The following is a 25198-nucleotide window of genomic DNA, read 5'->3' on the forward strand; positions in this document are numbered from 1 at the left end:
AATAAATTATTAATTAATCATTAAGAGGTAAATATGAATGCCCATTTAATCTTTTTGTTAATATCAGTAAATTTATTGAATTTTAACTAACGGAATGATTCTATTTATTAGACGAAAACAAACATAAAAAATATTATTCAAATTACATTTAGTTCAAGTGTAATCACACGAAACCTCTGGAGAGGACAGTATAATTATCCCTAAAATAAATTGTAAAATTTTAGTTATAGTGAAAGTTAAAAAATATTTTAAAAAATGAAAAGCTAAAATCAACACTTTCGAAAAAGAAATCAATACTATCGCAATTTTACAAATAAGCTGCAAAAATTAGCGGAGAAAAAATTATAACTTTTATCTAATAACTTGGGCATAATAAACACCAATATTTACATGACACCGAATCTTGCAATTTTACTTAAGAGTTGCGTACCTATTAAATTTAAAGATAGGTTTACGATGATAATCCTCTCTGGTAAGTGAGATAAGACATTTGGTCATAGGATGGATGAACTGCATGATAGCTGCCACCAAAACGCATTATGCTTAAAGCCCGGGCACGGCCAGGACAATAAACTCCTCTTGCAACTCGAATAAAAAAAAGTTGAGAAATAATGAGCAGCAAAATAGTTGCAAGCAGCGAGCATTATGAAAGAATCATGACCCCAAGCGGGCCTGGGGGGCCCTATCTTGGCAGTGATCACTTAACATCCCAACTCGCTCAAACCAGTTGGTCTGAAGAGTCAGCAGCATAGCTTCATTGCCATGGTGTTGTTGCTTGAATTCCCTCAAAACGTTCTGAAGCAAAAAAGTATCAGAAGATTAAGTGTTAAAGATAGGAAAACTGCTATGGAAATATTTCAATTGTTAGCCGTCCTACATACAATCATGCACCGATTGTCCTCTCTTCAGATCCAAACATGGGAAGTAGCCATTAGACCTGAGGAGGTCTGATTTTCCCGGTCTTCAGCGTCTCATCTGAAATGGGGGCACAAAACAGAATTTCATTACAACAAGGCGCAAGGCCGCATTGGTTCAAAGCAGTTTTTGGAGAACTTTAAGCAGGGACATCAATAAAAGATACACCATAGACAATGTAAGAAGGATAAACCTATGATAGAATCCAATGCACCTCAAAGTAATGACCACCTAAGGATGATAGGAATGATTACGTCTTCGTTTCCCGCGGTATTGATGTACTTCAGAAAAACAAGAGTTCAAAATCAAGTAAACTTTCCATGAAGTTTAATTTAAGGAGAAAAGAATATCAAGATCTTAACTGAAAGGGATATCCCACGGAAGACGTCAAAGAATACATAGTTAATATAAAGCTAGGCCATGATGGGATTCGACAATTTCAGTAAATGCTAACTTGCAAACAACAAATAGCATCAGATGACTTGATCCTTTTTCTTGCCTCTAAACAGCAGAATAAAGTCAGTAGCGGCTGGCAAAGGCAAGGACCGCAAGGTTTTACATGTGATAAGATCAGCACGAAGACCTAGGTGAAATAACATGTCATTATCGATCTGCCAAGACACATAAGAATAGGAAATTACAACTCCTGGTGACAAACTAGCATCATTTTTATTTGACCAAGGTGAATCAAAAGGTTGAATATTAGTGTTAAGGTGAATCTCTTTCTCGTATTAATAACTTTACATCTCAGTATAGAAATCACAACAACTTAAACTTTCCCTGTTGTGATAAAACATAAAACACATCTTTATGGGACAAGGTGATCCCAATCAATCAATATAACATGACGAATAAATTCAACGAGCCATCAATGATAAATTTAGATGCCAATCATATGTACCATGCTCAACACTCCAAGAAAGAGCAGCCAGTAGACATTATCTTGCAAATGAGGAACAGAAACAAGCACATGATGTGCACCAATAGGGGTGTGTTTTATGAGAGACAGAGAGCTATTATACCTCATATCTAAATGTAAAGGAGCATTAGGATAACTGCCTGTCGGTAAGAAACCTTCAAAGTCCATGGGAACCATATCCAATGTATCTTTTCCTGCTCCACATAATACAATGCTGAATCTTTATAAATGTCTCTCCATTAACTTTCGGCCAGCATGAATAAGGGGCAAGTAGAATGACATGCAGAGCCTTAATTTCTCAAGGTGATCTTTGAAGAGTATCTAGAAAACAAGCCTCCATCTCTGAGGACCCTTACGATATAAGAATAATGCAGATAACTTCAGGGCATCCATCAAAGTCAGAAAATTGAAGAATAGTTTTTGTATTTCTATATCTGTACTGATTGACGGACAGGGGATTGAAGCATGGGAACAATATCTTGGAGTTTTGTTAATAAATCATCACATCTAATGCTACTTCCTTTTGATTTCTCTTGGGTGAAACTTGGTAGATGCATTAAAACATCATGTCCGTCAGATATGTCACACAGACATGTTAAGATAGTTGAAGTGAGTTCAGCATCAAGAAGAACACCAGCGTCTGCCATTCTGTGAAGCAAATTGAGTATTTCTTCTGTTTTGCCCTCTGCCTTGAACCCTTTGAGTAAAGAATCATAGACAAATACACTTGGTGGGAACCCAGATTTATTCATTCTTTCAAATATGCTTTTAGCTTCTTCCATCAGTCCTAATTTTGAAAACCTATTAATCAAAATTGAAAAGGTTAAAACATCAGGATTCAGACCCCTCTGCTGCATATCAACCAGTAACTTGTTGGCAGACTCAATATCCCCTGCTTTAATTGTTGATTGGACCATAATGTTGTACGAGACAACATCGGGTTTACAACTACCATTGACCATATCTCGGAACATTGCTCTTGCTTGCTCTAAGCTACTTTCCTGGCATAAGGCAGCCATCAAGTTGTTGTAATCAAATGAGGTAGGAGTTGGGCCGTGGGTCCTCATTTTAGTAAAAATACCTTTTGCTATGTTCATGAAGTTACATCTGCATAACCCATCAATCACAGCACTATAAGTCCTTGAGTCTGGAACCAAACCCAATTCCAAAAGCTCTCTCCAAAGGTTCATAGCTTTCTTTACGTTACCTGCCTTCAGATAAGCTCCGATTAGCACGGTATATGGTGCAACATCCATTAGTTTCTTGAGTTCAGCCATCCTGCGATTAATTTGTTCTGCCTGCTTAAGATTGCCTTCCCTGCACAGTCCTTGGACTAGCGTACTAATTGTCCACGAATCAGGCTCAACAAACTTGTTCAACAGCATTGAATTGAAAAGTTTCATGGCTCCATCAACTCTCCCAATGTCACAGAATCCTCTCAATACAGTATTGCAAGTAACAATATCAGGTTTCTTATCCTTATCTACCATCATTTCCAGAAATTTTGAAGCATCATCTAGCAGTCCTGCCTTGCATAATCCACCAATTAGAATATTATACGTTGCAGTAGTAGGCTCTTCACCCTTCTCCAGCATGAAATCAAACAATTCCACTGCTTTATCTGTTCTCCCGAATTCGCAAAGCCCGCCAATCATACCTGTAAATGTGACAACATCAGGCCGGATCCCACTTTTTATCATATCATTGAACAAAAACTTGGCTTGTTTCAATTGCCCCTTCTGACAGAGACCACGCATCAAACAGGAATAAGTAATTCTATTTGGAGAAATGCCCTTGTTCAATATCTCTTTCCAGAACCCCTTTGCTCTATCAACATCTCCATTACTGCATAATCCATTTATTAGCGTGCCATATACAATGCCATCAGGCTCCAACCCTTTGATCTTCATTTCTTCAAGCAGGCCAATTGCTTCTTCCACCTGACCCTCCATAAAATAAGCATTCATCAGAATATTATATGTGATCAAATTAGGAATAATTTCTGCATCCTCCATCCTTTTCTTTAGATTCATTGCATGGTTTAACTTCCTCTCCTGGCAAAATCCCTTTATCAAAGTATTGAAACTAACTCTATCAGGAGTCACTGAATTTCTATGCATTTCACTTAAGAATTCCTCAGCCTTAACAGCACATCCATCAGAGCAAAAACCACGCAATATGATATTCGCAACATACACGTTGACGCTGTACCCGTGCTTCAAAATCAGCCCAGTTGCGGCCAGTGCCACTTGGGGCACGCCGAAATGCACCAAGCACTCAACCAAAGCAGACAATGACAAATACGTGGGCAAAGCCCCAGCACTTGTCATTTTCTTGTATATCTCAAAGGCCATTTTGTAATCTTTACTCTTGGCAAGGACTGGCACAAGAAGATTGCAAGTCGGCCCCGATGGGATGAGGCCCATATCAACAGATTGCTGAAAGATCGAAAAAGCTTCCCTAAATTGAACGCTGGAATTGGATTTTTGACACAAAGATGAAATTTGAGTTTCCACTGTGTCTAAATAAGCTGCTGAATCACAAACGGTGTTTAAGTTCGGGGTTGAAGACAAAAGATTGATAAGGTTGCGATTCTGGGAGGGAAAAAGGAGGTAAGGGTGCAACAAAAAATTCTTTCTGATTATTGTTAATGCCATAACTACTTCTGCCGAATATGAATCCTATGCTCTCCGCTGGCAGTTTAGAATTAAATCATATGGATATACGAATTCTTCAAAAACGACCCTGTGTATACAGAATAAACATGGAAATGCATGCACAAGAAACAAAGATGACGCTCGAAGTCAAGCGTCGAGAATGCATGTCACCTGTATGAAGAAAAGCCGCAGTGGTGGAAGGGATGAACGGCGGAGCCAGAAAGGTAGTGATGATCAGAGTTTAGAAGCGTGAAGTGGAAAGTTTGAACATAAATTATAAATTATACTTAGTTAAAATCGTGGTTGTTACGACGCGCGACTCTAAGGACGGATTTTATTTTTTTAAAATTAAATCATTTAAAATTCTTTCTCTAAATATTTTTTTTTTTTAAATTCAAATGCACTCTATATTTTCAAATCAGTTTCAATTCTAAACATATCCTTTTTTACATCTTTAATGCATGTCCGTTTACACGCTATTCATATCTCTCCCATTAACTAATTGCAAATTTATTACATGTCAAATAAATTTTTTTATGATCAAATTATCATTTTACATCTTCACACATTAATGCATGTGATAATGTACATCTTCATCGTTATAAAAGTGGTTTAGTTAGAAAAGTTTTTATTAACCTACAATAAGTCAATTACGGGTAAATATCAATTATCGTTCAGTTTTTCTGTTACTATCAATAAATTCAGTGAATTTTAACTAATGAAGGAACCCATTTGTTAGACGGATTCAAATTTTAGGGATACTAAATGTAATTTTTCGAATCACACAAAATTTACGTATAATTACGTCAAAATTCAAAAAATACGAGTATAATTATCCTTATAAATAATAACATGTGGCCCAGAAAATAATAAATATATAAGAAAATTTTGCTCAAAAAATAAATACATACCATGTGACCTTTATGTAGGGTTTAAATTGACTATAAAATTAAATTATGCTAAAAAAATAAATAAATAGGTCAGCCAACTTTGATACATATGATTCTCATTAATTACTAATTACATATTTTTAAGAGTATGAAAAAGTATTACTTTAGTCCGCTAAGTATGTCTAATTTTAATTTTAGTTCTATAACTATGTTCATTTTTGTTTAGGTCCAGTAACTTACGAAATTGCTTACTTTTAGTCATTTGGCAGATTTTCAGATAATTTTACCCCTATGACTGCATATGGACTAAAACTGCCTTTCAAAAGTTGCATAGGGGTAAAATTGTCCGAAAATCTACCAGATGACTAGAAGTAAGCAATTTTGTAAATTACTGGACCTAAACAAAAATGGACATAATTATCATATTAAAATTAAAATTAAACATACTTAGTAGACTAAAATAATACTTTTCCCTTAAGAGTATATATGATTATTTCTGAAAACTAGACATGTGATGTCATTGCAAAAGATACTAAATTATGCCTAAAGTCTTCTTCCTTTTTCTTGCTAGAAATAATGATTTCAATGAGACATGCTTTCAAATTCTTTCCCTCTTTTGTAAGCTGACTTTAAACAGATAATCATATGATAATTACACTCTTCTGAGATTTATTATAATTATATGTAAATTTTATGTGATTTGAGAAATTAAATATATCACATATAAAATTTGCTTTCGTCTAATAAATTAATCCCTCAATTGATAAAAATTACTGAATTTGTTGATATTATCAAAAAAACTGTATGAAAAATTGATAAATACTCTCAATCGACTTATTATTGACTTATTGTAGATCAAGCAATTCTTTTCAAACTAAATTACCTTTATAACGGTGAATATATACTTCCTAATACGCATTAACGCGTGAAGACGTATGAGGATAATTTGATTATAAAAATATTTATTTAACATGTAATAAGTCAATCGGAGTAAATATAGATTCTTTTTTCAATTTTTTTGTTAAATACAGTGAATTTTGACTAACGGATGGACTAATTTATGAGACGAAAGCAAACTTTAGAAATATTATAAATTTTTAAACCATAGAAGACGTATATGTAATTACACCAAACCTTAGAAGATGGGAGTTGTGCCTGTTATCAATATTGTAATCTAATGTCTTTTCATGTTTGTGCCAATCATTCTAATAAAAAAACAAGAATATTATTATAGAAAATAATTGAATAAATTGCAAACTTTAGAGGGATAGTTGAAAAATAGTCAATTTTTTAAATTGACTGAGGAGGTTTTGGAGAGAAAAGTATAATGGTAAACCTTCAGTCCAATTTTCATTTTAAACCTTTAGTCCATATACTTTGCACGTGTTTATTTCATTCAAATTTTAACGATAGGACAAAATATACAACAAATATTTAAAATACGAGAGCAAGAATGACTATTTTGAAAAGCATGACACTCTGTTCGAAAAAAGCCCTAATGTATGCGATTAAAATACAATTAATTCAAAATAAATTTATAATTTAATATTTTCTATATTATCCGTGTGTACCAATATCCGTAGGAAAAATTAAATAATTCTCATAAAAAATCATTTAAAACTAAACTATAGTCATCTTTCTTGATATTGAAGCAAACAAGCATTTTCAACATATATATATAGCATGGACTAGATTCAAAATTACTTAAAATCTTTTACTTTATAGTATTTTATAATGAATTTCATATCCTAAAGTCACATGGTTTTTTAATTCCTACTCCTCAAATTTGATTAATTACTCAATATTACATGTACAATATCCAAGGAACACATCCTTGTTGACCTCTCTTATTTGATGATAATAGTAAATGCAAAAACACCTACATATATGTAACTTTATTTAATTTTTGTAAAAATTTAAAATACGGGCTAAAAAAATATGATACAGGAACTACACCTAAATCATATAATGATTAAAATGACCTGTAACTTATCAAAATGATTGAATACTCAAAGAATCCGTGTGACTCGAACCCGATTTGATGATATTATTGACCTTCATAATAACCTGATTATCACTGGAATAACATATTACCTTGAATTGTATAATGCAATCATTATTATAACTGCATAGCCCCAAATGCCAGGTATATTCTTTTATTACATTTAATACCTTCGAGCTATTTGTCAATACTGACCTCACTACCACAAGAATCGAATAGTTATAACCGAGACTTTTTTAGCAGTGTTTCCATCGGCATTGGTGAGGGTACGTCTACTTGAATTAGCTCATTGGCTTGAAACCTAGAATGATCTAAACACACTCACTAACCCCTAATTGAGACATTATATCAAAATATATAAAAATACATCTAAATTTAAATATTATATAAAAAAATCATATTATTTATTTATTTTTTAGTGATTTAAATGAAATAGTCGCATCTAATAATTTTTATACGACAATAATAAATTAAATCATTCAATACATCAAAATATCATTAACAAGATCAAGATATTGTATATAAAAATATATATATTTATCTTTTTTGTAAATAATAAATGCTTTTTATTCAATTTAAGCACCCAATAATTAAAAAAAACTATATTAATTTTCTCAAGGGCAAAACCCTAAATCACCCAATATCAAATTAAAAAAATAATTACCAAAAAAAGAAAAAGAAAAAGAAAAAGAAACCTACGAAAGGGATGTGTTGAAAAAGGAAAAAGAGAATTTGACTAAGCATAGGAAAAGCTAAAAATAGGTTAATTGCTTGAAATTCTGACCACTGAGGTGGCCCTGTCCACCTGGACCACACATGCTCACCACATCCACCAATAACTCCACAACAAAAGTACAACTATTACTGCACAATACACAACACTTAGGAAATGGAGCCACGCTTTGAGGGTTGTACATTCTTTTTGACAGTGGTTATTGGCTTTATTCTTCTGCACCCATTTCATTTTTCTTGGATTCACCTAAATTAGAATCCCATGAGAAAGTTAACTCAAATTACACCGAAAATATCCAAATCATTATTTACTACTCATTTAATTTAAAAATATAAAATAGTAATAATATTATTATCTTATTATTTTAATTGGGATAATATGATTTTAACTACATTTTTATTTCAAAACTTCATAGGAAAAAAAAAAAAAAAAGGAGAAAAGGACATAAATAATAAAGCTGAACAAATCGAGACTTACGTCTTACATATACTACAAGAATAAGTACACTATCTTCTCCTGAGGTTTGATGTTTTTTACGTTTGTTTTTGTTTAATAAATAGATCCACCCGTTAGACAAATTTGACTGATATTAGAAAAAGAAAAAGAATCAAAATCTATGTTTATACCTAATTATTTTGTTACTGATTTATTGCAAGTCAAATAAATATTTTTCTAACCAACCTACTCTTATACATCTCCACACGCTAATGCATGTGAGAATGTCTGATAAAAAAAAATTTTTTGTTTGATCTGCAATACATCGGTAATATCAATTGAGGGTAAATATGATTTTATTCAATTTTTTGCTGAAATCAACAAATTTGATAAATTCTGACTAATAAATAAAATTATTTGCCAAACAGAAACAAACATCATGCGTATTAAATATAATGTCACAGGCTAATTATCTCTACAGTATAGTTACATAATCCCGTACTAATTATACTTAAAGTACATTAACTCTGCAGTTCATTACACACATACCACTATAATTTATAAAATTATAAATACACCCTCCAACGACAAAAACTTAAAACTACATCCCAAAAGTAAACTACATCGAAACCATTTCCAATGTAATTAAATACAATTTAAGGGACATCAATGTAATTTACTCCTACAATAATTAATCATCAATTTGGCTTGAAACGAGTGGAAATATATGTACATTAAATTAAAGCAAATATATTATTACATTACACAAGAAAAAAAATCTTTGCAACATTTAAGATGTTGAGATTTTGTTATCTATAACAGTTCATAAGTTTTTTTTTAAGCAAAATGGATAAAAGCCCTTTTAATTCTTTATTTATATTCAAGAATTTTATTTTGTTCTCGTAATAATAATAATACTGGGTATATTATTACGGACTCCCTCGAAATTTTTAATAATTTTAAATATCTTTTTATTGTTTGATAAATTAAAAATATTTTTTTAATTAACGATTGTCTAACAAATACCATTTCAATGTTGTTAAACGATGATTTTAAAAAGTTATAATTATCATAAATTTAAAAAAAAATTCAATCGTAATTTACCATAATAATACTAAAAAGAAAAGCAAAAATTTGCAGTAAAGAGTAGGAGAGAATGAATGTGGGAGAAGAAGTAGGTAAAAAGCAACAAATACTGCAAAAATGAAATCACAGGTATTATTAGTTATTTCTTTCCTTCCACAACTACTATTACATTACCACCCCACCTAATCTCACCCCCCCCCCCTTCATGTCATATATACACAAACAAAATACAAGAGAGAGAAAAAAAGCAGCTCTGGTTGGTTGCTACTGTTGCTTCATCTATCCATTTTCTTTCTTTCCTTTTCTTTTTTTTTTTTTTGGGGAAATTCTTGAAAGGAAAAAAAAGGGTCCAGTTCTGGCTGTTCATCCACCTCCATTGTGTGGATCTTTTCCGATTTTTGTGGGCTGGATCCGAGTGGACTCAGTGTTTGTTTGAATCCCGGTTGAGATGTGAACTCAGCTGTGGAAAGGGTGAAGGAAAAGCGAAATGTCGGCTTCTCTAGCCGCATTTGAACGCCCTCGTGTTGTGAATTCGAATACGGTAATGCTTGCGAGTTGTTTTGTTTTGGTTGTTTTTCCCGATTTTCGAAGTGTTATTGCGTGAGTGGAAAGGAAAGGATAGGAGGGGTGTGGGTGTTGGGTGTTTTTGCAGTCAAGTTCAGTCAAGTAATTGTCAAGCTAAAGTTGATATCTTGTCAATGCATTTAGTCCGAGGTGTACGCTCTTTTCCTGCTTTGAATTTGGTTGAGAAGTTATTGGATTGGGCTTCAGTTCGTGAATTCTGGTTTGAGAGAGGTTTTAATTTGGTGGGCTGTTGCTTTTCTTGATGATTGTTAGTTTTTCTGATGATTTACAGATATTCAAGAGCGGGCATCTGCTCATATCTTCTAAAGGTTAGTGCTTTCAGAGTTGAAAGTAAGATAGTCTATTTATTTGTTGCAATTTGGGGTGAATATGGCAATAAGACAATCGTAAGGTTTCTGGCAATTTAGAGTGCGTGTGATATCAACTGACAATTTGTAAGTATTTGCCAACTGCGTCAGCAACTTTATGACCAATGCTTGGGTCTGATAGGATTCACATTTACTTAGGCTTCATGTCATTCATTACCCTCCTGCAATTATATTTCAGGATCTAGGGTTTAAGTGGGAAATAGGAGACAAAACAGAGTAAAAAATTAAATTTCACGACGTTTTCTATGTGAAGAAATACGTTTTAATTTTAAATGTTCTTTGACGCAACTGAATATCAATAGAAGCAAATTAAATTGAAGATAAAATGATAAATCAAGAAATACTTCACAAGATTATATTCATAGAAATCATTTCTTTTCCGTTACTTCCAAACACAAACAGAGGACAATATTCTCTGTATTACTTTCCCACTATAGTCATGGTGGAAAAATAGCCTTATAACTCCTAGTTACTTCATGCTTATGATATTTGTCATTAGGGCTTAGCGTAATTGTGGTTGTGTTGTATTTTGGTGCATGTGCATGACATCAGTGCTTAATTTATTGTGGTTCTGATGTGGAAGTTTTTGTTTTTATTTGCTGAAAGTATATTTTTGCTTTTGTTTCTAGTGATATTATGTATTGTTAGTTCATAGGGGTATTTTGTATTGTCCAAACTCAGAATTCAGTTAAACTATACACGAAGACTTGGGTGTCAAAATATCCATTTTGTTTTGATTTTCCATGAATCTAATTTTGAGGTTGGAATTTCACGTCAACGAACAAAAGAGTCTCACTATACAAGCATTTCCACAATTTTTTGTATGTCTACCTCTAGTTTTATAACAAGTTGATATTACGCCAGTTACTTGCTCTTGTGAGGCCTATTGGTGGAGTTTTAGGCAGCTATCTTCCTGTAAATGTTATTCTTTCATTTTTATTTTTGTTTTCATTATCGGTTTGTCATATAATGTTAAGTGATATTTTTGAACTCAGACGTCGTAAAAAATATCATATCCAGGCTTGTAATAGTTTTTGCTTCTAAATTTTCTTAAAGTTGATAGGAGGTGTTACTGGAGAAACTGGTGATATTAGGAAGACTATAATTATCGTAGTCATTCTTCACTGCAATTCTTTTGATCTCACTTTTTAATTAAGTCTACTTCGCTCCTTGTAGTATTTTACGTCCTTTCTGCCCCATTTGGGAGGGTGATAAGAATTAAGTCTATATGGTTTTAATATCCCTCCACTTTTCAAATTTATACAAATAAAAGTATGATGGATCTCCTGTTCAGTTCTCTGCCACTCTTCCCTGCACAGGATGCATGAATAGTTCTTGTAAACTTTTGGCTAAGTTTCATTTCAATTTTTCTTATACATTTGTGAAAATGTTGTACTTTTGGTCAGTCCACAGTGGACTTTTATGCTGTGAATTTGTTTGGTTAGTTCTTTCCAATTATTTTCCAGATTCCTCAAGACCTTTTTGGAAAAATAGGATATTTTTGAGAGCATCGGAAAGATGTTTTTAACTTCTTTCTACGTACTCGTAGATTACATCCATTTCACTCTAGAAATTGATGTTTCTGAAAAACTTGATTGAAATGCATTTTCATTCTCAAACATACTCCTGAGGCAAGAACCCATCACACAATCCCGTTATCAGATCTACTTTGAGAAACACCATTTGCATGGAAAATGACCACAACTGTAAAAACTGAAACCAGACATAGAAAATGTTTTCCTAAAGATCTACTTGTTGCTGGCAGTTACTGATATGGATGGAGTCCATTGCTGGTAATTCCCACTATGAAAATTTAGATGCTGATGAAACATGCTTTCGTAGAACACAACTTCTGTTCTTTATTTCACTCATGCAGGGAATAGGGGTTGGGTAATATCCTCACCGAGTGCTTGTGACTACTTTCAATGATTGAAAAAGCCAAATAATATCTCTCAAAGCGTGCTGATCTAGCGCCTTACACTGGAATGTAATCAACTGCATTACAGAAACTATGTTTCTGTGGAATTATTGATGACGGGAAGGCTGATTGTGGTTGACAGGAGGTCAATAGTAGTGGTTAGAGTGAATATATGGCTCTTCATAGTGGGAGAGCCACCTCTTGCCAATTCTGCAAAGTGGCGGACGCAAGGACATAATTTGATCCAAAGGCTTCTTGCATGTAGGCAGATACAAAACCTTTAGTGAACGCTTTTGAAGCCTATAGTAATGTATCTTAGCTGTAGCTATGACATCCATTCGTTGCAAAGTTGCCAAAATTAAGATACACTTAACTAAAAGCATAAGCTTGGTAAATGGGAGGCTGAGATGGAGAAGCGAAGTAGTCTGTCTATATATGACTATTATTGTATGATAAAAAATGGATCATCCCTGGGTTTCAGCCCTCATTTTTGATTGACACAAATGTAAAATTATGCTCTTCTTATATTGTTTCCACTGAAAATATCATGTTTTATCTGTCATTTAAACTTCTTGCAGGGCTCGGGTGGAAGTCTTGGAAGAAGCGATGGTTTATCCTTACACGTACCTCATTGGTTTTCTTCAAGAATGATCCTGTTAGTTTTATTTACATTTTCTTCGAACTTTTTTCAATGTTATTTTTCTTAAAGTTGATTCAGTAATTTGTTTATTCATCATGTTACTAAGCAATGTGGCCGTCATGGAGCAGTTTCATGTTATTTTTATATGTTCCACCATTAGTTTGATATTATTGTGGCCCTGAATAATGAATTCCCTTTTTGTGTAGAGTGCACTTCCGCAGCGTGGTGGTGAAGTAAATCTGACTTTGGGTGGCATTGATTTGAACAATTCAGGGAGGTATGCATAATCAGTCTCTCTTTCTCTCTTGCTGTTTCGATGTCTGTCCTGCTATGTTATTAATTTCTTCCCCTCTATAGTGTTGTAGTCAGAGAAGACAAGAAACTGCTGACTGTTCTGTTTCCTGATGGACGTGATGGACGAGCATTTACTCTTAAGGTACAAATAGAATTATACATTCTCTTTTATTGTTGTTTGTCACACCCACTTTTTTTATTAGTTATTCAATCCCTTGATTTGTAGTTGATCCATATATAGCTGGCAACATAATCAGCTGCTCTCCTCTTTCCGTTTCTGAATTTCAGGCAGAGACATTGGAGGACTTGTATGAGTGGAAAACAGCCCTTGAACATGCTCTTGCACAAGCGCCAAGTGCTGCTCTTGTGATGGGACACAATGGGATATTTAGAAGTGATACTAATGATACAATTGAAGGGTCTTTCCCTCAATGTTTGTACCTACTGCTGTTTCTTCCATGGTGTTCAATAAATACTATTTTGAAGCTTTAATAGAAATTCTCCTTCTACCCCTTGAGTAGCATGATTTTGACATGAAATTTATATGTTGTATGCAAAAATCTCTGATGGAATTTCCTTTTTAATCCAGGGAGAGACAAACGCCCAGTTAAATCTTTGGTTGTTGGACGTCCAATTTTGCTTGCATTAGAAGATATAGATGGGGGGCCATCCTTCCTGGAGAAAGCACTTCAGTTTCTTGAGAAGTATGGTAAGATTTTGTTTTGCAATCTGTAATTACCTGGAGTATTCCCCATTGAACTAGTTTGTCCAGTGAACTTGAAGCTGTTTTTGTTTCAAATAGTTTCATGCAGACTCAATCCAATTTCTTATCTTTTGCCTGTTTCTGTTTCCTGAACTTGGAATAGTCTTTGACTCGATCAAAATTGAGTATTACCATAGTGAGCTTATTGTTGACAGCTAAGAATTTGGTTTTGTTTATTTTATTTTTCAATTCAAATTTATATTTTAAATATAAACTTTTGTATTTTTCTTTCTCTCTTTGTCCCGTAATCATGCACCCATTGACTTTGTTCCACAGTTCGCGTCTTGAAAATGAACTTATTTAAAATATATTAAATTGTTAAGAGAATACTACCTCTTGGGGACTTAGGCAATCTGAAAATAGACAAATATCCCTCAGTATAGATCTTAATAGTCTCAAGCTGACTACAAAGTGTAGTTTTTAGCACATGATCTGGGGGAACACAAATACCCTGAGTAATGAAATTTCTTCGCTATTTATATGATAGCAGCAGCTTAAATCATGGAAGATAGAAAATACTTGTTTTGTTCCCGTTTTTCTTGCCATCAATAGCAATCATCGCTTAGCTTTGTGTTTCTTCACAAAAGATGAGGGAGGAGAGTTTGTATGATTAGTTGAATCCATATTTTGTATCCAATTATTTACCTCATGAAAAAGACAAGGTGATGATGCAGAAGCATTTCTTTTTCTATCTTCTCAGTGTATTCTGACTATACATACCACGTCTAACAGGAATCAAAGTAGAAGGTATTCTGCGGCAGTCTGCAGATGTTGAGGAAGTGGCTCGAAGAGTTCAAGAATATGAACAAGGTTGTTCGTTTATTCAAGCCTGTGTGATCAAAGACATTATTTCTTTTCCTTGTTGCCATGAGTCCATTGGATCTTTTGCTTGTGAAGATTATGATTCCTGTATAGGGTAAATAGTTTGGTTTTGTTTTTATGCCTAAATGTACATGTGAATTATCTTCTACCCAATGTTTTTGCATTAACAAAAATATGCTTGCTGATTGTCGTCTTTCTTGAAAACTTTGATTTAACTTGCTCAATCAAACATTATCTCTTGTTTCTCACTTTCTTAAATAGGACAACTGATATATAATTGGAAGCTAAAGGGACAACCTTAAGTGACATTCAATTTATAAATTTTTCACATAGTAATATAACTTGGTTTGGATGGGTATCCATTTTCTTAGTTGAGGGACCAATTTGAAAGTTGCATTGCAAAATGGAAGAGATCCAACATGATGCTAGTAGATCAGTGTTATATATCCTGATATATAAAAACTATTTAGAGAAAGTATGGTGGTTATTAGACTATCTCCAGACATACTAACTTGTGATGGTTGGTTAATTGATTGCCTTTTTGTTATCTTACTTTTGGGAGAAAGTTGAATAGCAGAAGACTATAGCTTGTCTGAGTATGGAGTCAATTAAAAAACATAGTTCTCTATTGTTTCCTTTACTTACCTATGTGTCCTTGTTTGTTTTCTCACTCCAAATTGAATGTCAAATTTCTATTACTTGGCATCACATGCATACCAATTTGCAAGCTACTTGATTGTAGGCAAGACTGAATTTGGTCCGGATGAGGATGCCCATGTCATCGGCGACTGTGTTAAGGTTTGATTTCCATCTAAGTACTTGTCTCTTCAGTTCTCGTTTTATGTAACTTGTTTTATGGATACACTGGCTTTATGTAACTGATAACTAATGGAGTTTCTCTCCTTCAGCATGTTCTTCGCGAGCTACCTTCTTCTCCTGTTCCTGCATCCTGCTGCACAGCTTTGTTGGAAGCCTACAGTAAGTATCTGATAGATTGTTTACTGCAAATGTTTGTGCCAAATTCCCTCTGCTCTGTGCTAGCCTATCATGAAAAAATTCTCACGTGTTTACCATTATTTTTGAATAACTTGGTTTCTCTATGGCTGTCTTGAGAAGAAATTGACCGGAAAGAAGCTCGGATGAACGCAATGCAGTCTGCTATACACGAAACATTTCCTGAACCCAATAGGCGCCTCTTACAAAGGTACCATAATGCATAACCTGAGTTATTGTTTACATCAGCACATGAGGGAATCTGCAGATATTTCTGATTGATATTGGAATAGAAGGGATCTTCTGCTATTACGTGAGCTTCGATTTGATACTTTTCTGACACATATATAACTTTTTCATTCTCGTCCTACTCTTGCTACTGTAGAATTCTTAAGATGATGCATACTATTTCCTCCCATGCTTCTGAGAATCGGATGACTCCATCAGCAGTTGCTGCTTGTATGGCTCCATTGCTCTTACGCCCGCTCTTAGCTGGTGAATGTGAACTGGAGGATGATTATGATGTCAATGGAGATAATTCTGCTCAGCTTCTTGCTGCTGCCAATGCTGCTAACAATGCCCAAGCAATTATTACAACACTCCTTGAGGAGTACGAGAATATTTTTGATGTATGTTGTAGTTATTTGTTAGTTCCTGCATTGTCAATCTTATTGGCTGAATTTTAACTCCATTGTAAGTCATGCGTTTTGGTTACTGATATTTGTTTTCTCTGCTCATTCCCCTTATATGTCTTCAAAACTTAATATACGTTCTGCTTTCTTGCATCTTGCAGCTTTAAAATGATGAGACGTAACTGTCTCAAGATGCTCCTTTAATCTGTCCCTGTATGATTGTAGTTAGCCAATATTGTGGAAAATGTTGACATGTTGTAGTTAACTAATCAATTTCTTTTTAAACTGTTCTGCATGATAGCTTTACTTATTCCTAACCATTTATTCAGGGAACCCTATGGATAGGGTCTATTATGGGGGATTCCTGAACAAACTCTGTGGTTTAAGTGTTTGCTATTTTTATCAAAGTCATCATTCATGAAATACTATTTTCCTTTGTCAGGATAAACATAACCAAAAATTTAGTTGTTAGGTGTCTTTGTTTATGTCCCATATGTTGTTACACAAGGCTCTTAGTTGCTCCTTTTATTGGTCAATTAGTATTATGAGTTTCGTGCACAATTTACAATATGCCTTGGCTGTTCCTTTTGAGAAGTTTTGGGAGCGTGCTTTGCAAGTAACTACTTTTCCCTTGCAGGATGATAGTATGAACAGATGCTCCTTGTCTGCGGATTCTCAATCTGCTAGCAGTAGAAGCGAAGAGATGAGTGATGATGAAAATCCTAACATAAATGCGAATGGTTATCATGATGCTGAAAATGAAGTTGACCCTGAAGCAGATTATGACCATGATCGCAGACTCAGTGGGAAGTTAAGTGAAAGCAGTGGCTCTGCTGCCAGCGATCTGTATGAGGTTCTCTCTCTCTCTCTCTCTTCTGTCCACTACTGCTTGCATACCTACACATGCTTTTTATGAGTTCAATATATTGGCACTGTAAAACAGCACTCGTCATGGATTTTTCTAGTGTTGATATGTGTGATTCTTTCAATATGGTCTTTTGTAATTAATTTCTACACCTACTTTAAGAATGCCTTTTGGTTTTTATGATGTTCTTTTGTCTTGGTAAACACTCTTGTTGCATCATAATGTTAACGAGGCTGTGAAACATAAAAGTACAGCAGAGAAGCATGGTTGTCTGCTAATAATGCTTGCTGCTGGCAGATACTACTATTTCTATCAATTATACTGATTACAAGTATGATGATAGTAGCTATAGCAGCAACAATGGAAAAACAACAGTAGTTATTTCCCTAAGTTGCTGCTAAAAGAAACACAATAACGTCAATATAAGGAGTTTGTAAAAAAACACAGTCCTATGAAGCTACATTTCTGGAACCGGGTATTTATTCATGAAGAATAAACTTTAGGATGATAATGATATTTCTGAAAACAGCAATGATAGTTGTGAAAATAAAAGTTCTATGATGACATTGTAGTTGTAACAACCATAATGGCCTGTATTGGAGGAAAAAGGAGAAATAACACTGTCTGTATGAGGGAATTATAGATTTATCTATAGCTGCTAAGTTATGTTTCTGAAACTGGAGCCTTAAGAATTGTTCAAGAAATAGCTTATAAAGATAGATAGAGGGGCCACAGTTTATATTCTACTTCTTAGTTCTACAATATTGTAAATTTAAAACAACTGTGGAAAAAAGAGCATGCAGTTTTCATTATGCTTCTTAAACAAAATTTAAGGGTCAAATTTGGAAACGGGGAGTTGATTCGGGGGTAATATTTTTGTTGGCTGCATATATTTTAAATTTCTTAATATTGTCATTTTGTGCTTTGAAGTTACTTTTCCCAGAATCTCTAATTACATAAACAGAAATGAAAATTAGTTTTACATGTACCACAGAAGGCAGTTGATTCTAACTTTTTGCGAAGCTGTAGCTTTGCAATATTTTAATTCCTTTTTTTGGGTTTTGCTTTTAGCATCTTGTTTGATTCCTTTTGTTTCAAGAAGCTTACCGAAGTTGCCTTTGTTGCACTTGCTAATACCAGGCAATTGGGAATGGTGATTCAGACGATGGATCATCCACTCACAATGGTACTTTGGCAACAAAATTAAATCCAACACTGGACCCTAGACCTCTTACGGATCCTAATCTTTCAGTTATTGAGCAACTAGACCAACAGAAGGCATGTGAAAACACGATGGATGCTTCTGCTGAAATACTTGGTAATGACTCACAGAGATCTATGGGAGATATTTTGTCATCTATGGGTCAAGAGCTAAATCAATCTATTCCTGGACCTGAACTATTGGCTGATAAGACAATGCCCAAACTTACAAACTCCAGTCTCAATACCAAGAAATCAGCATTTTGGGGAAGAAAAAATGTGAGTATTCAGTTTACCATACACAAGGAAATAATGAAAACTAAAACTGCAGGGAGGATAGAGGAAAATTGGTGATGGATGGAGGTTATTATTTTACAATAGAGAGATAGACTTGTTATCTAAATAGATCGATCGCAAATTGTGGACAACTGAGTCTAGAATGATGCTTCTTGTGGCTATGGACTAATCAGACCTCCAGTTAACTTGCCTTGATCTGGCTCAATTAGATGATTAATTTTATCCATTTTATTTCCCAAATATATTTGAAACATGTATATATTAGCCAAAGATGTAAACAGCATGAGCTTCATTTTACTTGCATGATTGTGTGCATCAATCAATCACTTCTCTTTTGAACTTGATTCTTGCTATAGACTCATGTACATGCAAACTAAATGCATTTGTGTGAAGTTGATCTAGCATCATTGGCAATATTATGTTCTCCCGTTTCCATCATTTGGAGCAGTGGCAATGCATACAACACTATCTGTTCTCATCTGTAATTATATGCAATAACTGATATGAGTATATGAGTGTTTTCCTTCTCTTTGAAGCCACTGGAACACGTTTTACAGGCTTTACTGCAACGTTTTAAAGATTTTTCTAAGTCTTCCGTGGTCACTATGTATAAATTCATTAGGTTAAGGTGACCAAAATCCAGAAAAGAGATTTAGTACATTAATATCTTTGGCTCATTATTGTTATCTTACCTATGTAGGTTGAGTTCTTAGTTTGTCCACAAAATGAGGATAATTGACCAGATTGAATATTAAACTGATTATACGTGAACTAGATAATTACCATCCAAGCATTAAACTTTCAAAGTGTTTTCTGATAATCTTTTTCCTACAGAGAGGTGGCAGGGGATCTTGTTGATGTTTTTGTGATTTGGCTTTTGATATATTAACCCATTATTTTTTGTTATTTTGAACATTTTGCATTAACACATTTGGTTTGTTGAATCAAAGCATGCTGATTCTTTTGTTTTTCCAGGCCAGGAGAACTCCTTCAACTGAATCAATTGATTCTTCTGGGGAGGAAGAGTAAGATTATCGTCTATCACATTTTACCTTATTGATTATTCTTTGTTCATGCTTGCATGCTGGATTTGATTCTTCTAGCATTTCCTTGTTAGATTGAAGCTCAATGATTTCTTTTATAGGCTTGCCATCCAACGATTGGAGATTGTGAAGAATGATTTGCGTCAAAGGATTGCCAAAGAGGTAACTATTGGCTTTTGGGGAGCGTCCATGCTATAGTGTGCTACTAGATATAGTTTGTAATAGGACATGGTTTTTTACATCTACTTTAGGCAAGAGGAAATGCAATTCTGCAAGCTAGCTTGGAGAGAAGGAAACAAGCTTTGCATGAGCGTCGGTTGGCACTTGAACAAGATGTAAGTATTTGTCAATCAATATTAACTGTTGCTATGTATGACTGTATGATCTATGTCATTCCTAGCACATTGAATGTTGTCACTCAAATATAGACCCTCTCCTAATATCTTCTGGCACCATACCTTTCTAATTCTCTGTTCTTCCTTCACTATATATCTTTAGTATTATGAATCTCTCTCTCTCTCTCTATATATATATATATATATTGACTGCTCCGTAAAGAGTGGACCCCTTAGAGGTGCTATGGCTCATTTCCTGTCCTCCCTTCCCCTCAGTCATGCATCCTGGTTCTTGGCGTGCCTTCATCTTGATACTAAAAATTAACAATTAGATTATTGAATCCAATTTCATCTATTAGTGGAACTTGACGGAAGGAATTATTTTGAGAAAAATCAAACCTAATGGCACTTTCGCTTTGCAATTCAGATAACTTTTTGAAACACTCTGGGTCATTTTATAAATTGATTCTTTTAAGGCATGTATATATGTCAAATCTGCATTTGAGTTCAGTCACATGATTTTTATAGCTCACCTTTTAGTTGCACTGCTTACTGTTTACTTTCTCATTATTCATTTATGATTTATATTTCAAATGTTATATGATATTTGATTTGACTATGAGCATCGTAGAACTGTATTACTGCTTAGTTTGATTTTGTTCTTTCCTCATGTTACTCTCTCTTGAATGGTGAGAACTTCTATGTATATATGTGCCAAATATGCATTACTATTGTTTAATGAATGGAGGGAGGTTACTATGAGCTCGAAGATCAAAGTTGTTGTAATATCTAGACACGGTCTTTATAAGATGGTGTTTAGCACCCAAAGGACAGTAGTGCCTTTTCTGGAGTGCACGGAACTTTCAAAGTTTAGTTCCTAATGGTGCTTCAATGGAACATTCATGTGTTACTCTTTTCCCATCATTTACTATATTCATTCTCTTCCCTCTCCTTTCTCTATTAAACTTTAGTGACTGGACTTCGCAAAGATATATTTGACAGGTAACATTTACTGTTCACTATTAGCTGATAAATAAATATGCACCATGCATTTGGCAGTTATACATCGGATGTTGGTGTCTGATTCTTATCCAAGTTCATATGGAATATATACTTAATGCCTCTTGGAGACAGTAACTGTTAAAAAGTATGCAGCATCATGACATTCTTTTCTGGTGCATAAACCATATTTTCTTTTCCTCTCACTGCCCTACATATTTTATGGTCTGGCGGGCAGTGATTGACCTTTTGTTCTCTTTACCAGGTAGCAAGATTGCAAGAACAGTTGCAAGCTGAGAGAGATTTACGAGCTGCTCTGGAAGTTGGCTTAAGCATGTCTTCTGGGCAGTTTTCTGGCTCCCGTGGCATGGATTCCAAGGTTTGCATCAATTTCTCTATATCTCTAAGTCATCCAGCAATATTGTATCTGCTGAAATCTTTTATTTACTATGAAGACAAGGGCTGAGCTGGAGGAGATAGCTCTTGCTGAGGCAGATGTAGCCAGATTGAAGCAGAAAGTTGCTGAACTTCATCATCAGCTAAATCAGCAGCGGCAGCATCACTATGGTCTTTCAGATGCAATTGACCGTTATCAACATGCTCCAGATCAAAGTTTGCAGCAGTGAGTCAAAATCCCATGCATTGACATTGAGATATTTTCATATCCCACTAAAATACCGCCCATCATACAATGCAAAACAACTGGAGTGAAGATAAAGTAGAATATTTTTGGAGCATGCCCAAGATTTGTGATATGTTCAAGCAAATTCATTTGTATGAGCTGCATCATAGAATGCGATCTGTTTGCCTGAGAAACTTTTGTTATCTTTCCTGCATTTATACCCTATTCACCTAGGAGAATATGACATAACATGAGTCCATAAACAAAAATACTGTCCTGTAATAAGGAGTTCCTTCTTGGGAAAAAAGAGAAAGGAATGAAAAGAAGGGACAGGAAGTTACTACGTCTAGCCCATGTTTAAAATAAAATAATCAATCCTTTGTGATTCCTCACTCACCCAATAAATCCTCATATATTGTCTTCTTCATAATTAGAATCTTTAAACGTGACTTGGACTTAGAGACTTCATAACCTATCTAGGGGCAATGAAAATTTGTATGCCATGAAAAAGATTTAGAGGCTTCACTAACAAATAGATAATATGAAGATTGGAATGAATGATCTAAAGTGGCACTCATGCTGCATGGTTGTGGGTGCAAGATTCTTAACTCACCTTTTCTTCCTGGTTTTGGGTCGGACAGGGTTAAGGAAACAAGACGAGATCAGATGTAAATATTTGGCACATTATCAAATTAATTTGGAATCTGATTGAAGTCTTTAACTTTTGTAGCATAATTTGAATTTTTGTAATTGGTTCTGAAGAAAATTAATACTTACATGCAGGAAGTATTTCCAGCAAGATTTTGATACAACACTTGCTGTTTGTAATCATGAGAGAAAACAAAGGACTGAGGTGATTGTTCCTTTTCCTTTTGTAAGGTTTTCATGTTCCTCTTCAGCTCTCTTTCATTTTAAAAATATTATTTCATCCACTTGTGCTTGTAATTCTCTATGCAGTTCTTGCATTGTCCTTCTGTTTTGACTTCTTTACCTCAATTTTCATTCTGTCCAATTTCGACTTTTTGAAACTTATTCTTGCTGGTAACCAACCCCTCCGTGATATCTGTTTGTTGGTTTACTCTCAACTAGCAAGCTTTTATGCAGCACGAAATTATCCAGTAATCATGATCCATTCCATAGATGCATGTCCTGAAGAAATTCTATGTACGTACTGCATGCAAAATTTATGAAGTCTGCATGAATCATGAGTTGAACCATGTAAATTTCAACCCTAACATTTACTGACATTTTCTAATGCTTTTGATCGACGTTAATCGATATATGCCGTAAATCTTATTATCCTCTATTATCATCAGAGAGATACTTATTGCGAAACCCAAAATTTCCTTTTATTCACGATATACATGCTACTGGAGACGTGCAACAGAGTGCCAGATTAGACGGACAAGTTCTTTTTACTTTTCCGTTCACTAGAAACCACATTTTGGGGTGGGGATGTCCGAGAGTGTACAACTTGTTACTAATCTCATTTTACTTACTGCTACAACTCTTCATCGTTTTCAGGAGTTCTTGGGGGCAGAACCAAGAACCACCAAGGGACCATTATTGACATCTGGCAGTAGTAGGCAGCCTTCTAGGAAGCAGTTGATGGAATCAACGAGTCCGGCTGCTTCTAAAAGCAGTGAAGCGTCCACATCTGTTGACAATCTTTGTGCTGTTGATTCTGCATCTTTACCTTCCACTTCTAGGGTTCCTGAGGTAAGACAGATTATTACCGAAATCCACCTATAACCAGAAAGTTAGAATGTGGGAGGTTCTATGGAGACTGTCATTCAGCTGTTCATTTCAGGGTTTACATGCATAAACTTGCTTATTTTTGTGCCTGTTTCATTACATATACAACAGCAATGAGTCTTAAAATGATTTAGCACCATAAAATATCTCATGATCAATAGCTTGTAAAAAGCAATACCAAGATCAGAGCTGGATTTTCTACTAAACCCCAACGGACCTTGTGTGGTCGAATTTTCTGGCTACCACCTAAAATTTGAGTAGCTGATAATCAAAACAATTCTATGTTTTGCCGCAGGTGATGGAATATCCTCGACATCCAGCAGCAGCATCCTCAACTTTGGTAGAATTGACAACACGTCTCGACTTCTTCAAGGAAAGGAGATCTCAGCTGATGGAACAACTCCACAACCTGGACTTAAACTACGGATCGACACCTCAAGATTTTGTGTATAAACTCTCGTCTCCTCCTTGGAACTAGACGTTCTTGCTTCTGGGTGGAAATGCTGCCATCTTTTCATTGTACAGTCTTTACACGATGGTATATAATTGTGTTTCGTGTTTGAAGTTTGCTGCTGGAGTAGTCCACTCCAGAGAGCTCGTGTTTTTTCGTGTTTGTTTTTCATGGAGAATATGTAAGTAGGGTCTACGCTGTCGAATTCTGGTTCCTATAGATTTTCTTATGGAATATAACGCGGTTTAAAGATTAACTGCACTGTCTTATTATTCGTATGCAGATTGTTGTACTGAAAGTATGCTTTGATTTGACATTGTAGAGTTTGGACTGAAACGTGGGACAAATGTTATTGCACAAACAGTTGTTCTTGGCTGCTATATATCCATTTCATTGAGTAGTATATAAATACCTGAATGTAATGTTTCTTGTTACAGGTTATAGTGCAATGTATTCTTGGTGACTTTTCAGACATCATGGCTATTGATCATGTCGGCTCATACGCCCTCAAACGTCAATAGCTTGTCTTTTTTCCCGGAGGAATAACGATTTATGGGATGTTGTCTTGTAAGTTTAACTATATTTTTATAAACTTCTAAGTTCTAACTACACTTATGAAAGAATGCCAATGTAATATACCTTTAAAAATTTTCTATGTAAATTTTTTTCCTTAAAGTGCACGTCAATAGAAATTAAGGGTAATTATATTTATACTCCCTTATCTATATTCTATTTGAATAAATCATCTTTATTTTTTGCTTAATTACAAAAACAATCATTTGCAACAAAAAAAAAAAAAAAGGACAATTGTGTAATTATGTTGATATTTTTGGAGGTGTATGCTTAATTTTTTGCCAAAAAGCAGAGGTGACAGTGTAAGTAGTATTGACGTTTTTTTATTGGTGTATGTATAATTTTTTAAAAAATATAAAAATTTGTTAAATAGATTATAGGTTATGAGTGCAAAGTGCAAACATAA

The 25198-nt window shown here is 34.5% G+C and overlaps 2 protein-coding genes across 9 annotated transcripts; one reads left to right on the forward strand and one right to left on the reverse strand.

Annotated features, from left to right (window-relative positions):
• Window positions 1-327: 327 nt before the first annotated feature.
• Window positions 328-4762, reverse strand: LOC105163671 (Tetratricopeptide repeat (TPR)-like superfamily protein). Of its 6 annotated transcripts, none has more exons than XM_020694156.2 (5): window positions 1938-4762; window positions 1278-1498; window positions 1130-1196; window positions 882-975; window positions 328-795 (listed from the first exon to the last, which is right to left on the reverse strand). In XM_020694156.2, exon 1 carries the CDS (start codon window positions 4489-4491, stop codon window positions 2263-2265), a length of 2229 nt encoding a protein of 742 aa, XP_020549815.1. In that variant the 5' UTR covers window positions 4492-4762; the 3' UTR covers window positions 328-795; window positions 882-975; window positions 1130-1196; window positions 1278-1498; window positions 1938-2262. The 6 variants fall into 6 exon arrangements, with proteins under 6 accessions (XP_020549815.1, XP_020549814.1, XP_088737133.1 ...); XM_020694155.2 differs by having other exon boundaries at window positions 1278-1526; XM_088881007.1 differs by having other exon boundaries at window positions 1109-1196; window positions 1278-1526.
• Window positions 4763-9841: 5079 nt separating this feature from the next.
• LOC105163670 (rho GTPase-activating protein 7) lies at window positions 9842-24599 on the forward strand. 3 transcript variants are annotated; one of them, XM_088881728.1, is made up of 22 exons: window positions 9843-10178; window positions 10494-10530; window positions 13087-13163; window positions 13355-13425; window positions 13506-13584; window positions 13731-13875; window positions 14032-14151; window positions 14938-15015; window positions 15770-15825; window positions 15936-16005; window positions 16144-16231; window positions 16406-16649; window positions 17290-17505; window positions 18658-18996; window positions 19990-20039; window positions 20159-20219; window positions 20309-20392; window positions 21657-21770; window positions 21847-22013; window positions 22797-22887; window positions 23538-23732; window positions 24064-24599. In XM_088881728.1, the coding sequence occupies exons 1-22, from the start codon at window positions 10125-10127 to the stop codon at window positions 24244-24246; spliced, it is 2619 nt and encodes an 872-aa protein (XP_088737854.1). In that variant the 5' UTR covers window positions 9843-10124; the 3' UTR covers window positions 24247-24599. The 3 variants fall into 3 exon arrangements, with proteins under 3 accessions (XP_088737856.1, XP_088737854.1, XP_088737855.1); XM_088881729.1 differs by having other exon boundaries at window positions 22797-22866; XM_088881730.1 differs by lacking the exon at window positions 18658-18996 and having other exon boundaries at window positions 9842-10178.
• The last annotated feature ends 599 nt before the right edge of the window (window positions 24600-25198 follow it).

The sequence above is a fragment of the Sesamum indicum genome, linkage group LG6 (assembly GCF_026168435.1).
Source record: "Sesamum indicum cultivar Baizhima isolate 11 linkage group LG6, ASM2616843v1, whole genome shotgun sequence".
In the NCBI taxonomy this organism is placed as follows: domain Eukaryota; kingdom Viridiplantae; phylum Streptophyta; class Magnoliopsida; order Lamiales; family Pedaliaceae; genus Sesamum; species Sesamum indicum.